Below are 15713 nucleotides of genomic sequence, written 5' to 3' on the forward strand. Positions count from 1 at the left end.
GCTCAACGCAGGAGCTGCCCCCTGTGGTCAGTGCGCTCCTACAGTGGGAGAGCGACTGCTCAGCCAGAAGCCGGGCTCATGGCTGCGCATTGCGCAGTGGCTCCCGCCTCCGCGGCAGCACTAAGGGTTGTCCCATGGAGTGGGCCCAAGCTCTGTTAGTTGGACATCTCTGAGGGCTCCCAGACTGCAAAGAGGGCGCAGCCCAGGCTGAGGGACCCCCCCCCCCCCAAGTGCACTAATTTTGTGCACCGGGCCTCTAGTAAAGAAAATAATTGAATGAATTGGGGTTACAGAATAGAATATATTTATTCATTAATATATTTATAAAAGATTAATATAAGCAATAGGAGTTATACAGTGGGATCTGGGCCGAAAAAAACAAATCTTTAAGTAAAAGAAAATTTCAAGACCTGAGATTGTGGATTAAGAAGGCCCATGTAGCCCTAGCTGGTATGGCTCAGTGGATAGAGCGTCGGCCTGCCCACTGAAGGGTCCCAGGTTCGATTCCGGTTAAGGGCACATGCTCGGGTTGTGGGCTCAATCCCCAGTAGGGGGCATGCAGGAGGCAGCCGATCAGTGATTCTCTCTCATCATTGATGTTTCTCTCTCCCTTCCTCTCTGAAATCAATAAAAAAATATTTTTTAAAATAAAGGCCCATGTATTTCCAGCATAATGTATGAGAAGACAGCCACTTCAAGACACATTATTGTGAAATTTTAGATAACCAGTAATAGATGATTCTAAGGGGTTCCAGAAGGGGATGGTGAGGAAAACATGTTCCCCAGAGAAGTCTAGGAGCCAGAATGACTCTGAACCTCTCAGGTGGGAATCAAAACAATGGAGCAATGCCTTCAAAATCCTGAGGCAAATGATTTCCAACAATTATAGTCAAATCATTTTCAGATGTAAAACATCTCTAAAATCTATTTTCCATGTACCCTTTTTCAGGAATCTATTGAAGGAGATACTTTAAAAAAAAAAAAAGGAAAATAGGAGGAGGAAGTCTTGGAATCTAGAAAACAGGAGACTCAAAATCACTGAGAAGCAAAGGGAATTTACAAGGTGATGGTGTAGCAGTTGCTTCTGGGGAAAGGAACCAGTAGTGATGAGGGCAGGAAGAAGACTTAGATTTCACTGCAAATGCACTCTCATTTTGTCCGACTTATACTGTGTGCATGTGTTAGCTTTTCAACTGAAAAATGCTTTCTTCTTGCCAATTGTTAATAGTTCATGGTAAATATATGTCAATTTGAGGTGCCTATTTTAAATGAACAGAGTATGTATGCATAGTGTTAACTTGTGCTTCTGTTTGTTAGATTCTGCAGCAGCTAAGATATATACCACCAACAATTTACATGCTTGTGTTTTACAGAGTTACATCCGTTTGGGAGAATAGTCTCCAGATCACCACAATTTCTAGTTTTCTAGGAACATGGCTTGGAGCCTTTCCTATTCCACTCGATTGGGAAAGGCCATGGCAGGTTGGTTTTAGCTACTTAAAGCTACAAGATAAATGTTTTACAGTCATAAAACTGATGACGCTAACATAGATTTTATTTATTTATTTATTTATTTATTTATGTAAATTGTTTTGTTCAATGAAGTAGCAATGACGGTTCTATCTTCCAGGACGGTTTTGTTTGTTTTCTATATATATAGGTGAATAAACAAGCTTAGTTAAAAAAAAAAAAAAAAGCTAGAAGTTGCAGGAATTCCCTATTTTTAACCTTATATTCATTGTCTTTGTGGCCTTAGAGTCATACTTTTGTTAATGTGATTGATGGCCAAATTATGTTGATCTTGAAATATTTTTTAAAAGCATGTAGCAAAATGGGTTTTTAAAAGGGGTACATGATATAGATGGAAGCTCATTAACATCAGGTTTTTGGTTTCCTATCCTAATAGGATTTGGCTAAATAAGCTAGGTAAAGCACTATGAGATAAGTGTTCTTTTTATCCCCATTTTACAGATGAAGAAACTGGTACCAAGAAGATATGTAATATTTTAAAGTTCACTGAGCTAGTAATGCATATATCATTATTTAATTTTTAATGGCTTAGTAGTATGCTATTATAGAGTTATTCTAAAATTTATTTAACAAACTCACTATTGATCATTTAGGTATTGCCAATATTTTACTATTATAAACAGTGTTATCATAAACATCTTTGACTCTGTATCTTCACAGATTTTCCCAATTATATCCTTAAGATAATTTTCCCTAAATGGAATTGTGCTTTTAAAAATATATTTTTCTTTTTCCAACATGAAGAAAGTTTTTTTCTGATTACAGAGACTGTATATACACTGTATTTAGAAAACTTAAGCAATATTAATAGTTACAAAGAAAGTAAAAATTACTCAATATCCAGCCACTTAGATGCCTTTAAACTTTGGACTTTAATACTACTATCTCCAAAATGGAATTAAACCAGATAATCAAATCTCTTCTGAGCATACTTATTTCTTAAAAAGCAAAATTGATTGAGATTGTCTTTAAAACAATTTAAAGTTATTTTAAAAATATTTTTACTTATTCCCATCAGATACCAGATAAATGAAGCATTGTTATATTTTAAAATCTTTTTTGTTTTCTCTGGTCTTATTAGGTTAAAAATTTAATATTTGGGAAACATATATTTATTTTCCACAGTCACAGATGCCACAGATAATTTTTTCATAAATTGAAGCTAGGGATCATAAGGATTATAACTAAGTGAATTACTACAAATAATGCTAGAGTGAGGGATGAAATTAAAATTATGGATTTAATTGTTGAAGAGTAGCCTGTTTTTAGGTTACTTGGTATTTCTATTATCAAAGGTATTAAGCAGTGTTTTAGGTAGACCAAAATAAAATATTAATTTATATGAATACGCCACATTCCAAACATGGATAAAAAAACTATAATACTTAACTGACTTAAAACGGTTTTATTTGTTTTTTAATCCTCACCCAAGGATATTTTTCCATTGATTTTTAGACAGTGGAAGAGAGAGGGATAGAGAGAAACATCAATGTGAGAGAAACACAAGGATTGGTTGCCTCCTGCACACGCCCTGAACAGGGCCTGGGCTGGGAGGAGCCTGCAACGGAGGTATGTGCCCTTGACTGGAATTGAACCTGGGACCCCTCGGTCTGCAGGCCGACACTCTATCCACTGAGCCAAACCGGCCAGGGCCAGAAAATGGTTTTGAATTTAAAAGGTGGGTTCATTGTAAGGCAGTCCTGTTGACAATGGTCTGCTCACGGGACTTTCAATGTGAGAGAGAATAGTGCTTTCCAAATTAACTCATTTGCATGATCTTAGCAAGAACCATTTAGCATTACTTTGACAAAAAGTTCCAGACTGGAGACTACACATCTCACCACAGACAGCTGTTCCCAGGTATGTACTGTTAGGCATAGGAGAGTGGTAGAGTATACACGGATCAGTGCAGATTTATAACTAAAGAAATATGTCCACATGGGTAGATCATCTGTATGTACTCCTATATCAGACAATAGCATTTGCTTTAGGAACATCTGGAAAAACATCACAATCAAATTCAGAGGAAAATATGGTCATTTAAAACCAGTAGAAGTGTTAGCAGGCTTTGAAAGATGAATTGTCATGCAAATGCAAATTTGTGATAAGCACAATAAATAAAAACATTAAAAAATAACTTGCGAGGAATTATAACTGGCTGCCTGGGTTTAACCTTCCTTTCTTATCTGAAAGAGCCAGTAATCCTAATGGTTGTTGCTTTGTTCTAAGTGTTGTAGGTCCTCTGATCTGCAGATAGGGTGGTTTCCCCATGATATCTGTGATGACATATATCTCTCCAAAAATTATATATTGCAACACATATTTTTAAAAATTTATTTAAAAATATTCTGAATGAAATAATCTTAGTTTGTACCTTAACAGCTTGGTTTATAGTAGAGGCTCAATAAATAGTTATGAATGAATGGAGTCATTCATATGAGACTTAAGAATGACACATGTCTCCCAGTGGTTGGTGTAGAACCAATATCTGTATTCACACTTCTTAAACTTATAAAAATGACAACTAGGAGCAGGAATCCCCCCCTTTTTTAAGGGGAGGGTGCATCTATAATAATCTATAATAATAAAAGGATAACATGCTAATTAGACTGGATGTGAAGGACGTCATTTCGTACGTCCTGGATGAAGCCGAGGCCGGAGGGAAGCCCAGGTCCCGGGTGCCTGTGGGCAGCCAGAGGGAAGCCAGTGTCGGCAGCTGGGGGAAGGAAGGCCTACTCTTGCACGAATTTTGTGCATCGGGCCTCTAGTATAGTAATACAGTGAATGAAGTGTGTATTCTCTTGTAAACTTCATACTCTCCAGACATTTCATGTAAAGAATAGCATGTATTAAAAATTACAGCATTGCAAAGGCAAGGGAATAGTTCCTACAGCAGGGTATTAACACTGCTCATGAACAAATTTATTTGTTCTAAACTGCTGGTTCTAATTATTACCTAGCAGTGTCAGTTACCTAAGAAATACTTATATTATTTATCACATAAGTTTAATTTTTTTAAGTTAGGACATGTGATATACAAAATTATACCAATGCATGGTACTTTACAACTTTCATGACAGTTTTAAAATACTATTTTATTAAGTACAATCGCCCCATGCTTTAAGTACAAGAGGTGCTGTTATTCCTGCATTGCACATTGAGAAACTGAGGCTCAGGTGTTCAGTGACCTGGCCGGAGTTATACAGACAGTAAGTGGCTGACTTGGCACTGCAGACTCAGATCTTTCTCGCCCATTGTCCCATGCTCCTTCCCAGAAAAGCAAACTAAAACTCCCAAGTAAAATATGAAGTATTTTTTAAGGTAGCCTAATAATTATTTCAAAATTTTCTGTTGAGTATGTATAACTAGTTTCAACAAAAATCATAATTATATAATCATAATTACCTAATAAATACCTGATCATCACTTTAGGAAATCTGCAGCTTATACCCTGCCAGTCATTGACATATCAAACTAGCTGTTCCATAGAATATCAGAAAGTGTGGGTATCACTTTAATGACATTACAAGGTTAAACATCTATTTGTACTTAATATATACTAAATGGACCTATATAATATTGTGCATTTTATAATTAAGTAAAATGTATTAAAATTGTTGACTCTCAAATCACAGAACAAACAAATGCCATCTACAGCACTGAAAATAATCCTTAAAATGAGGAAACCAAATATGTAAAGGGTCATCATATTTCTTTGGCCACTAGAACAGTTAGTAAAAATACTTGTTAGAGCGATGGGGTTCTTAACCAGGAGTCCATATATGGGCTTCAGAGGCCTGTGAACCCCTGAATTATAGGCACTTTGTATATATATGATATATCTGGATAGTGTTTGACAAGGAAGCATGAATTCTGTTAGATGTCATTTTTAAAATTTATTTTTAAAGTACTTAAAATTTGGGCAGGACCTTGTTTTTTAAATAGGAGCAGCTTTAGAAATCTCAGCTGTAAAGATTTGGGGAATGATGATTTTCTGTATTGTAAAAACTTATACAGGATGGGGCAAAAGTAGGTTTACAGTTGTGAGTTCATGAAAGTTTATTCTTACTTATTCATTATTGTATTATTTTCCATACAAACAACTGTAAACCTACTTTTTCCCCATGCTGTATGTACCCATTAGGAATATGAACTAAAAGATTATCAAGTATTAGTCACTTGTACTGTATGCCAGATACTGTTACAGATGTGGTTGTAAATTCCGCATAGTGCATTCTCTCATGTAGTCATTACAGCAACCCCAGGAGGTGAGTTTTGTGATAATCCTCATTTTGCAGATGAGAAACCAAGGCACATAACGATTAGGTAACTTGCCCAGAGTCACTTATTTAACAAGTGGCAGAGTTGAGGCTCATTCAGTCTAATACAAAAACCAGTGTTCTTAGTCCCTATTCTGTACTATTCAGAACATGCTTTGAAAAATATCAAATAAGCCCTGGTGGTGTGGCTCAGTTCATTGGGGTGTCGTCCTATACACTGAAATGGTTGTGGGTTCGATTTCCAGGCAGGGCACATACCCAGGTTGCAGGTTCAATCCCTGGTCGGGACGAGTACGGGAGGCAACTGATCCATGTCTCTCTCATATGTTTCTCTCTCTCCCCCTTCCTCTCTCTAAAAGAAAAAAAATCAATTAAAAAAATCAAACACTACATAGATATATTAGCACATTTCGCTTTCCTAAAATGAGCAGAGTTCTACAGCAATGCCTGATCAGAGAGAGCAGTGTGGTCTTTAGGTGGGAATAAGCTTGTGTAAGAGCCTTTCAACCAGAAATATATCAGTTTGTTTAACAGAGAAAACACAAAATTATAACTGTGTTATTTATTAATGATTTTTTTATCTTATAAGGATGAAATTGTTTTATTTCTGAGAAATTTCCAGATGCCATGTACCCAGAACCTATACTATTAGGCTATTGTTAAAGCTGATTATTTTAAGAGAACACTGACCTTTTTTAAGTGGTGAAAAATATGAATTATTTGGTATAAATGATAATAGTACACTAAGTAAGATACTTTCTTCACATGATGTAACTGTTCATTTTTTAAATTTTTTTTGCTTGTTTTTCCTTTTATTTTTTTCCATCACCATTTATCCCCCTTATACCCTTTCCCACCTCTATCCACCCCACTCCCTCGCCTGCAACGTTAATTTTAATAATTTTTACCTACGTGCATTGTATTATCTTTGTTATGCAAGAGGGTTTTTTTTTTCTATTTCATGATTTAAAATTTTTTTAAACTTATAAAAATTGGATAAAAAGATGACGGTCATTTTGGTGGCAAAGACTTGTGAATGACTTCCTTTACATGGATGTCTTTGAGTTTTCTATTTTCCTTAAACAAAACAAGATAATTAATTATACATAGCCATCTCAGATTACTACAATTTGGAGAAATATGTGTAGCAATGCAGTGAATCGTCTGTTCAGTAGATGATACCATGTGTTGTTGTTTTTGGTCCTTTTAGGCATGAAGAATGTTAAATAGAAACATCTTTATATGAGACAAGCAAATAGTTTTAAATACAAACTTCAAAATCTAGTTATGAAATACATAATTAAGATAGGATTATTTGACAGGTTAATATGAATTCTGTTGCCATAGTATAGGTTTAAATTTTTTAAAACAATTGTAAAAATGTTAATAAGAAATTGCTTGAGAAAAAACTATTAGTGGGCAACCTCTCCCAACTCCCTTCAACTACTCCATTTGCCATTCCCTATCTTGGTTTACAAAAATCAGGGAAGTTACCCTTGTATAAAGAAATTCTCTTTAAAAAGTGACCATGTTGCCGAAGCCGGTTTGGCTCAGTGGATGGAGCGTCGGCCTGCGGTCTGAAGGGTCCCAGGTTCGATTCCGGTCAAGGGCATGTACCTGGGTTGCGGGCACATCCCCAGTGGGAGGTGTGCAGGAGGAAGCTGATCGTTGTTTCTCTCTCATCAATGTTTCTAATTCTCTATCCCTCTCCCTTCCTCTCTGTAAAAAATCAATAAAACATAAAAAAAAAAGTGACCATGTTACAATTAAGGACCACTCAAGAAAGTCTGATCCATCACTAGGAAACAATCTCACAGGCAGTTCAACATTTTAATTTGCTGAAGGCATGGATTTCTTGAGACATTTAATAAATGTTCAAGAAGCTTTATCCCCTCATTAGACAAAACTTTTTAAACGATATTTATTTCATTTCTGGCATTCAACCGGGGGTGATGTACAGCAACTGCTTAAAGAATGTGTCTGTGAATGTCTGTATGTGTTTAGAAACAAAGAGCCACACTGAAATTACAAAGTGATTAAAATAGAATTTAGTAACCCAAATTGGAATTTGGCTGGAATTCCCAAGGGGTTATATTTCTCCCTATTCTTGGACAGCATGCTTTTTAACGAAGTGCAGATGCTTACAGTTGGCCAATGATGAATAGACTCACAGCATGAGAAACAGAGCAAAGAGTATTATCCCAAATGTTTACACAGGGTGTTAAATTAAACTACTAAGGTAAGAAGTTCAATGCTTTACATATTTAGTAAACTATGCATGTTATTTTATTTGCAACCCCATGTGTTAAGATGGGACACTGTTAAATTAACAATCACTTAAAAAGCAACAACCAACAAACCAGTATTTAATTTGGTACTTAAAATTAATAATTAAAAATCAAATGGAAGCAATGTCTAAAGTAACTAAGATAATTCACAATAAAAACCATAATTCAGGCTCTGCTTATGGAAATACGATAATTCGAAATCAGCTAACCTAGAGAGAGAATGAGGGTTAAGTTAGCAAAATGTTAAATAAGATTTCAGGGAGCCACTAAAATTACTTTTAAGAACTTCAGAACTGATTATATATAAAAAATATTAACTAACTAAGTTTAAGTTCATTCATACGTGACCTTATTTGAAGCAGTGTATTTGCACTCACTAGTAAAATTCAAGTCACTAAGATATTTTTGAAGTATTTTATTTCCCAGATATTTTATTTCTTTGAATTAGTTGTTCAGTGACTAGTCTGAATTTCTATGAAGACCAAATGAAGATGTGTTTCTGGAAAGAAGGCAATTTTCTATAATCTGAAAACAAATGACTAGAAAACAAATCTTTGGTTTTTAGGTAAAGTGGCAGGAAGGATTTTGCAAAAAGAAATACTCAAGAACCAAAGCAATGAAAAGGCTCTTAGTAAGCAATGGGAAACTCCAAACCCCATCAAGGTCAATAGAGTACCTAAGGCACCTCAGGTCTGGATGATACAATCATCTTTGCTTAAAGTTCTAATAATCTATGCACAGGATTGTACCATCTTAAGAATGTGAAGCTGAAAATAAAAATAATGTGAAGCTGAAAAGGTAATGGCCAACCATTATAATTGTGAAGAAGAGAATCATAAGAGTTGATAAAAGTGAGTGACATTGGAGATCACCTGTTCTACGTCCATATTTATAGATGAGGAAACAGGCCCGTTCATGAAACAGGTGATGACAGAACTGTGTTTCCAGGTTCCTAAGTCTATTTCTCTTAGGGTAGGACAAATTCTAGATTTTAACTTTCATTGGCTAGTAAAACAAAACCAAGTGTGAGGAGTTCCAGGGATGTGAGTTTGAGAAAAAGTAAATTCCTATCAAATCCCCAAAGACAGGTTGGAAATGCATAATACTTTACTGTCTTAATTCCTTTATACCATGTGTTGGACAACTTAGCTAATACACTAATTGATTTATACAATTCCTTTCAGTTCTATCTAAAACCAGCAAACCAAAAGTAAATGAGAACATTACATGAGATTCCTTTTAAGCATACATAAGGCCATGGTACTTAATATGAACTACCGCTTCGTGGGAGAAAGAAGACATCCACTGTCCAGTTCTGAGAGAAAGCTCCTGACTAGTTACCCAGTAGACTCTCCACTCTTCAATGTGGAAGATGATGCTTATGTTTTTAAAAAATCTCTACAAAGCTCACAGACAAGCCAGTGCATCCTAGATTTGTGACTGATATGAGTATTTAAGGCTGTCATTTTCAAGTATAAAAGTTTAATGTTCCATTAACCAATCTATGCAGTAGATATAGCTATAAGCTCAAGTCATAGAAATTAACAGGAGCCTACCAAAGACAAATCATAATTTAGGCAACAGCAAGTTTAAATGTAGAAAAGGCTGTGGGGGTGGGGGGAAATGCATGGATGAGATTATGCCTTTCTGAACTGCATTGGTTTGTTCACACTGAAACTGTCTAACTCTGTTGTCTGTTGCATGGTATGTGGAATAAGGCAGATCCACAGCAGAAACTTAAATAGGTAACAGATGGTAATAAAATGGTTCACCTCTAACACGGTTCTATAGCCTGTTCCCCCAGAGAAAGGTTAGAAGTGGCTCAAGTATGCCAAATAAGCTTCACAGATAACATGAAGTTTTTAAAAACAGGGCCTTTCACCTAGGGACCAACATGCACTGTTTGTAGATGGAATAAATGAACATTATTTACTTCTGGCCTGGTGTAATATTGTGAAATGTAATGTGGCTGGAACAGAATGGGTGTCTGGAAGCTGGTATTTTGTTTAACTTACACTCTGGGCGTTTGACTTAAGTTGTAGTTCTGTAACTTCTACTAGGGTTCCAATATCTATCTGAAAGGTAACATCAGTTTTATAATGGAAGCAATTGCTTTGTTATAAATTGCATGTAACATGCTTATAATTCTAGGTCATTTCTCCTTAACACAATTTAAAGTTTCGTATGGTTTGGTCATCATACACACTTCTCATTTCATTTGATATACAAGCCAATTTGGAAATTCACAAACAAAATTACCAACTTCAGAGAGCTAAATTGAGTCCAAGATTATGGCAAAGTCTGACCCAAAATTTTAATTTGTAAGTTTAGCATGTGTCTCATGCAGTTTGGGAGCATCAAACTAAATCTACAGTCGCCAGAAGCCTTGTTACAGTTGAATGCACATTAACTAAAACGTGTACATTTTTTAGTGTTCGTGATAAATGCAGTTATGACCTTATTACACTTTTGGCATTCTTGAAGAAAGCACATTAAGCTTTAATATAGAAATATTTAGGTTACACTTAACTTGTGCTCAAGTAATAATAAAACATTTGTTCTCTGATCTCATACATTCTCTCCTCAGGTGTGGCCCATCTCCTGCACGCTCGGAGCGACCTTTGGCTACGTGGCTGGCCTCGTCATTTCCCCGCTCTGGATCTACTGGAACAGAAAGCAGCTCACATACAAGAACAATTAATTGGAACAAAGGAAGATATTTTTGTGTGCAGATTCCATAAAGACTGTGCAGAAATGTATATGGTCTAAGCCAGGCAGTCCCATTTACAGCACTGTTTTTTTTATGTAGTTACATGATGTGATTGTAGCTTTTAAAACTATGAAACCCCTGAGAGATTGTACCTTCTAGTCGAAATAAAGTATTTATAATAGACTGTGGCTTCAGATGCTGTTTGCTGCCTCTTGGACCTTTAAGAAACATTCTTAATGAACTTTATAGAATTCTGAGGACAGGGTTGTTGCTCATTCAAGTTTTAAACTGCTTCAGTATTTATAAGAGGTCTGGGTATAGCTGTAGCATTTCATATGCTTTCTTAGAGAGAAATGGACAGTTTCGTTGGCCACTGAAGATGTTTCTCACGTAATCAAACAACAGTTTATACATCTTGATCCTATTCTTTTTTTTACTGTATGTTTCTTTGGAGTTAAAATGGCTATGATAGCCTCATCAAAAACAGTCTTCAATCCCTTCTGGGTTAAAGCTGAACATTCCACATAGCAGCACGCTCCTATCTGGGAGGGAGAAAAAGAACAAACACAAATATATAACATCTTTTTCCACAACTGGTATGACACAGACACCATTATAAGGAACATTAAAAATATACTAGGAGCTATGCAAAAAGAATGAAATCAAAATACTCAGAGATAGCTAACTGTTAAGTTACTAGTACTGTATATATCCTTCCAGACATTTTGGGAATAATTCATCAAATATTTACTGAGTACCTACCCTATGCCAAGCACTGCTTTAGGTGCTGGGGATACTGTCAATGAACTAAACAATTGAGCCAGGTCCCTGCTGTGTGATGCTTACATTTGCTTAAGTTCTGGGGGAGGGACAAAGGAGGGATGGTGGCACATGCTCTGGAGAAAAAGATAGCAGAGTGAGGAAGATGGGGAGAGCAGAGGGCGGTGGTGGTGGTCGGAAAGCTCTACAAGGTGACATTTGATCAGTGAGGGATAACTAGAGGAAGCATATCTAGGCAGATGGAGCCCAGGTGCAAAGGCCCCGATGGAGGAGCTTGCTTGGAGCGATCCAGGAACACTAAAGAAGCCACAGTGGCAGGAGCGAGTGAGTGCAGGTCAGGGGAGGGTGGTGGATGGCAAGAGATGAGGTCAGTGAGGTGGCCTTGAGGCCACTCTAAAGACTTTGGCTTCTACATTGGGGGAAACCATTCATTCATTGAAAATGTAATGAGCACTTTTATTTGCCAAATGAGAGAATATAGTAAGGAATAAAAAAGTCTCTACTGATGAAGCTTCCATTTTAGAGGGAGAAGACCATGAACTAATAAATACAGAGGTAGAATGTCACAGGGTATTATGTGGTCTGCAGAAAAATGGAGAAGCGAGATAGGTAAGGAGTAGGGATGAAATCAAGGCAAGGTCTCATTGACAAAGTGATTGAGCAGAGATCTGAAAGGAGAAAGAATAAATAATGTTCCAGAGGGAAGAACATTCCAGGCAGAGGGAGCAGCAAAATTCCAAGCCCTGAGGCAGAAGGGAACAGCAAGGAGCTCACGTGCCTGAGTAGGCAGAGAGGTACCAGGGGCCACAGTGAGGACTCTGGCCTTGACTGTGTGAGCTGGGAGCCCCTGGTGGATCCTGAGCAGAGCAGTGATCTGATGGGGCTTATATTTTAAGACTCGCTCGGGATATTGTGTTGAGCACAGGTTAACACGGGGCACAGAGAGAAATGGAAAGATGAATTAGAAACGCACAGTAATCAGGCTAGATATGGAGGGGCCCGAACCTGACTGATAGAAGAGGCGGAGCATTTGGATTCTAGATATATTATGGAGGTAGAGCATTATGTAAGAACAACAAGGTCAAGTGTGAGTTCAAGGATTTTGACCTGAGTAACTGGGAGGACAGGCTTGGAGGGTAAAATTAGGAATTGTTTTGGACATGTTAATTTTGAGATGCTTAGCCATCAAGATGGACTTGTCGGGTGAATGGCTGGATAAGCAAGTCTAGAGTTTAGGGAAGCGTTTCAGGCTGGAGATAGCAATTTGGGGGTCTTCAGTAGAAGATTATTCAAACTACAAGACTGGCAGAAGCTCACCTAAGCCTGGAGAATGAATGTGGGTATAGAAGAAAAAATGTCCAAGAAGTTGAATGCTGATCCCTGCGCCCTCCATCATTCTGAGACAGGGAGATGAAGGGATAGAGGAAAGGCCGACAAGCGGGGAGAAAAACCAAAGAGAGAGCATTCGAGGAAGCCAAGTGAAAGTATTTCATGAAGGAATCAACTGTGCCAAATGCTGCTGAGAGGCCTAAAAATGGGATCATATTGTTTTGCAACCACTTTTTTTTTCTTAAAATACATAATAAATTTGAACATCTCAATGGATATATTAGTATAAATTTTTAATAGATGCGGGTTTTTTTTATTTTTTGCCTTTATAAACAATGCAGCAACTTTGTAGCCATCTCTTTAAGAACATCCAAATAATTTTCTTAGGATAAATTCCAACATATGGAATTGCTTGAACAAGAGTGTGCATGACTTTAAGGCTTTTGCATATCATCAAGACTGTTTTTAATCAACGACCAACAGTACAATAGAGTGCTCATTTCCTTGCACCTGTGGAAGAGGGGTTATTGTAATTCATTTCTCAATTTTTAGGCCAACTTTATAGGTGAAAATCGAACTTACATTTGACTACTAAGGAGTTTTAACATATTTTCTATCTTCAACGGCAATTTGCATTTTTTGGTGAATTTTCTATTGATGTTCTTAGCTCGCTTTTCTATTGGGCATATAATTCTTTGTCTGATTAATTCATATGCAAGGGGTTCCTGTGTACTAAGCATATTAATTTATTTTTTTGCCATACGTGTCAAGTTTGTTATATGACTTTTAATTTTATTCCTGGCATTTGATGCATTACATTTTTATGTAGTTAAATCATCAATATTTTCATTTATGACTTTTACCTTTGTGTCATTTAGAAATTCCTTCTCTCCCCAAGATAACAAAATGAATATATGAAATTTCTAAAGTGATTTGTTAGTGAAGCTATTTATCTTTTGCTGTAGAAAAAATTGTCCTCCCAAAAGTTTTCTTGCTTTCTTTTGCCTCCTGATAGTACATTTTAAAGGAGCTTATTAGAATCTGTTTCCACCAAAGTCCTATTAAAGTCACATCGAAAAAAATAGAATCCAATAATGTTTGGGCCCAATAGAGAAAACATAAGCCTAGCTTTGGGATGAGGAAAAATACAAGTTAAAAGATATTATGTGCATCACAGTTAGATCTTTTTTAGAATGCTACTATTGCATACCTTTCATAAAAAGATTGGAAGAAAACTCAACTCGTTTATTTCAAACCTAGCCATCATGTTTGTTTTTAACTGCAGATTTAATCTGTCGCCCAATGCCACTCCACTACCTACTCCATGAGTGTTAACTGATGACAGAGCCTGATCTGGCACAATACCAATATTTAAGTGATTAAGAAGGGCTGAAAGATCAGCACCTTTTTATGATGCCTCTATCTACACATGACTTATTAAGAAAATATTGTTGGTGGTATAAGAGTCTGGCTCTGGAGTCAGGCCTTGACTGAAACCTAGCTCTGCCATTATTACCTGCGGGACCTTGCAAGTTACCTGACATCGCCACACCTCCGTTTTCTGTTCTATAAAATAGGGAGCTCGTCAGACCTACCTCAGAGTCAGTGCAAGGATTAAATGAGATAATGCATGGAAAGCGCTCAGCACAGTGCCCGACATACAGTAAGTGCACAATAAATGTCAGCTTCTAGCATTACTTTAGCTGTTTTTACACTTATGTGTAAATTCTGTAAAGGTTCCATTACCTCTTTTGCTAGTTTCTGTCCTTGTTCCACACATATAGGCTTTTCTTTCATATCATTCAGTCTTGCTAAAGTTTTGGGGTCATCGCGGAGATCAATCTAATGAAGAAAGGTCAATAATATCCCATAATAATTACAAGTCTTTAAAGATGAATCAAAGCACGGAGCCCCCACTTAATTCCCACATACCAGTAAAAGATTAAACAAAGGATCTTAATTTCTTAAACCAACTAAGATAATTGCTTTCTTTCAGCACTGTATTTTCAAAAAATGTGATAGATTTTCTTATAACTTACAACTGAGCTTAAATACACATATTATTTGCTAAACCTCAGGACCATTGGTCTGAGAGCAACACCACAAGATAGACCAGAAAGAGTTTTCTTAAAAGGGTAAGATCAAAGCAGACATACCTGAGTTCCTATTAATAAGAAGGGTACATTTGGTGCGTATTCCTTAAGTTCTGGTACCCATTCCTCTTTCACATTTTGAAATGAGGCTGGATTCACCACAGAGAAGCATATAAGGAAGACATCAGTCATTGGATAAGATAAAGGCCGCAGACGATCATAGTCTTCCTAAGGAAGGAAGAAAAACCTAATTATTTCTATTTCTTTAATTTACTCTCATATGTCCATTACATTAACATGGTCAAAGACACATGTTAGGACTATTCCACAAGTGAAATGTATGGCACGCTACATAAAACAAGATAATGCCCATTTGTTTTTGTTATTTCTCCTTTTGAAGTTCTGAACACCAGTGGGGTAAAAATATGACAAGATCATTGACAGCTACAATGAAACTTGGAGAAAATATATTGCGATTACTAAAGCTGTCACTGGAAACATTTTCCACTGAAAAGTCTGCACAAAGAATTGATTATAGCTAGATGTAGTATAAGTGTTACCATTTATAATAACTAACATGTACTGAAAGTTTACTGTGTCAGGGACTGAGCTGTATGCTCTCCCAAGTATTACTTATTAAAGCCCCCTAACAACTATGATAACATAGGTACCATTATCCCTGTTGAGAAAATTGGGGCACAGA

The 15713-nt window shown here is 36.6% G+C and overlaps 2 protein-coding genes across 2 annotated transcripts in view; one reads left to right on the forward strand and one right to left on the reverse strand.

Moving 5' to 3' along the window:
* Positions 1-11002, forward strand: part of PIGF (phosphatidylinositol glycan anchor biosynthesis class F) — a 60301-nt gene extending 49299 nt beyond the window's left edge. The window contains exons 5-6 of the mRNA XM_014447582.2: positions 1374-1482; positions 10686-11002. Coding sequence (XP_014303068.2) covers positions 1374-1482; positions 10686-10799 — 223 coding nt within the window. The 3' untranslated portion in view covers positions 10800-11002. The remainder of the gene's footprint in view (positions 1-1373; positions 1483-10685) is intronic.
* Positions 8499-15713, reverse strand: part of RHOQ (ras homolog family member Q) — a 33706-nt gene continuing 26491 nt past the window's right edge. Inside the window, exons 3-5 of the mRNA XM_023746102.1 lie at positions 15074-15238; positions 14664-14759; positions 8499-11350 (exon numbers count right to left, since the gene is read on the reverse strand). Coding sequence (XP_023601870.1) covers positions 11195-11350; positions 14664-14759; positions 15074-15238 — 417 coding nt within the window. The 3' untranslated portion in view covers positions 8499-11194. The remainder of the gene's footprint in view (positions 11351-14663; positions 14760-15073; positions 15239-15713) is intronic.

The sequence above is a fragment of the Myotis lucifugus genome, unplaced genomic scaffold, assembly GCF_000147115.1.
Source record: "Myotis lucifugus unplaced genomic scaffold, Myoluc2.0 scaffold_6, whole genome shotgun sequence".
NCBI classification, from domain to species: Eukaryota; Metazoa; Chordata; class Mammalia; order Chiroptera; family Vespertilionidae; genus Myotis; species Myotis lucifugus.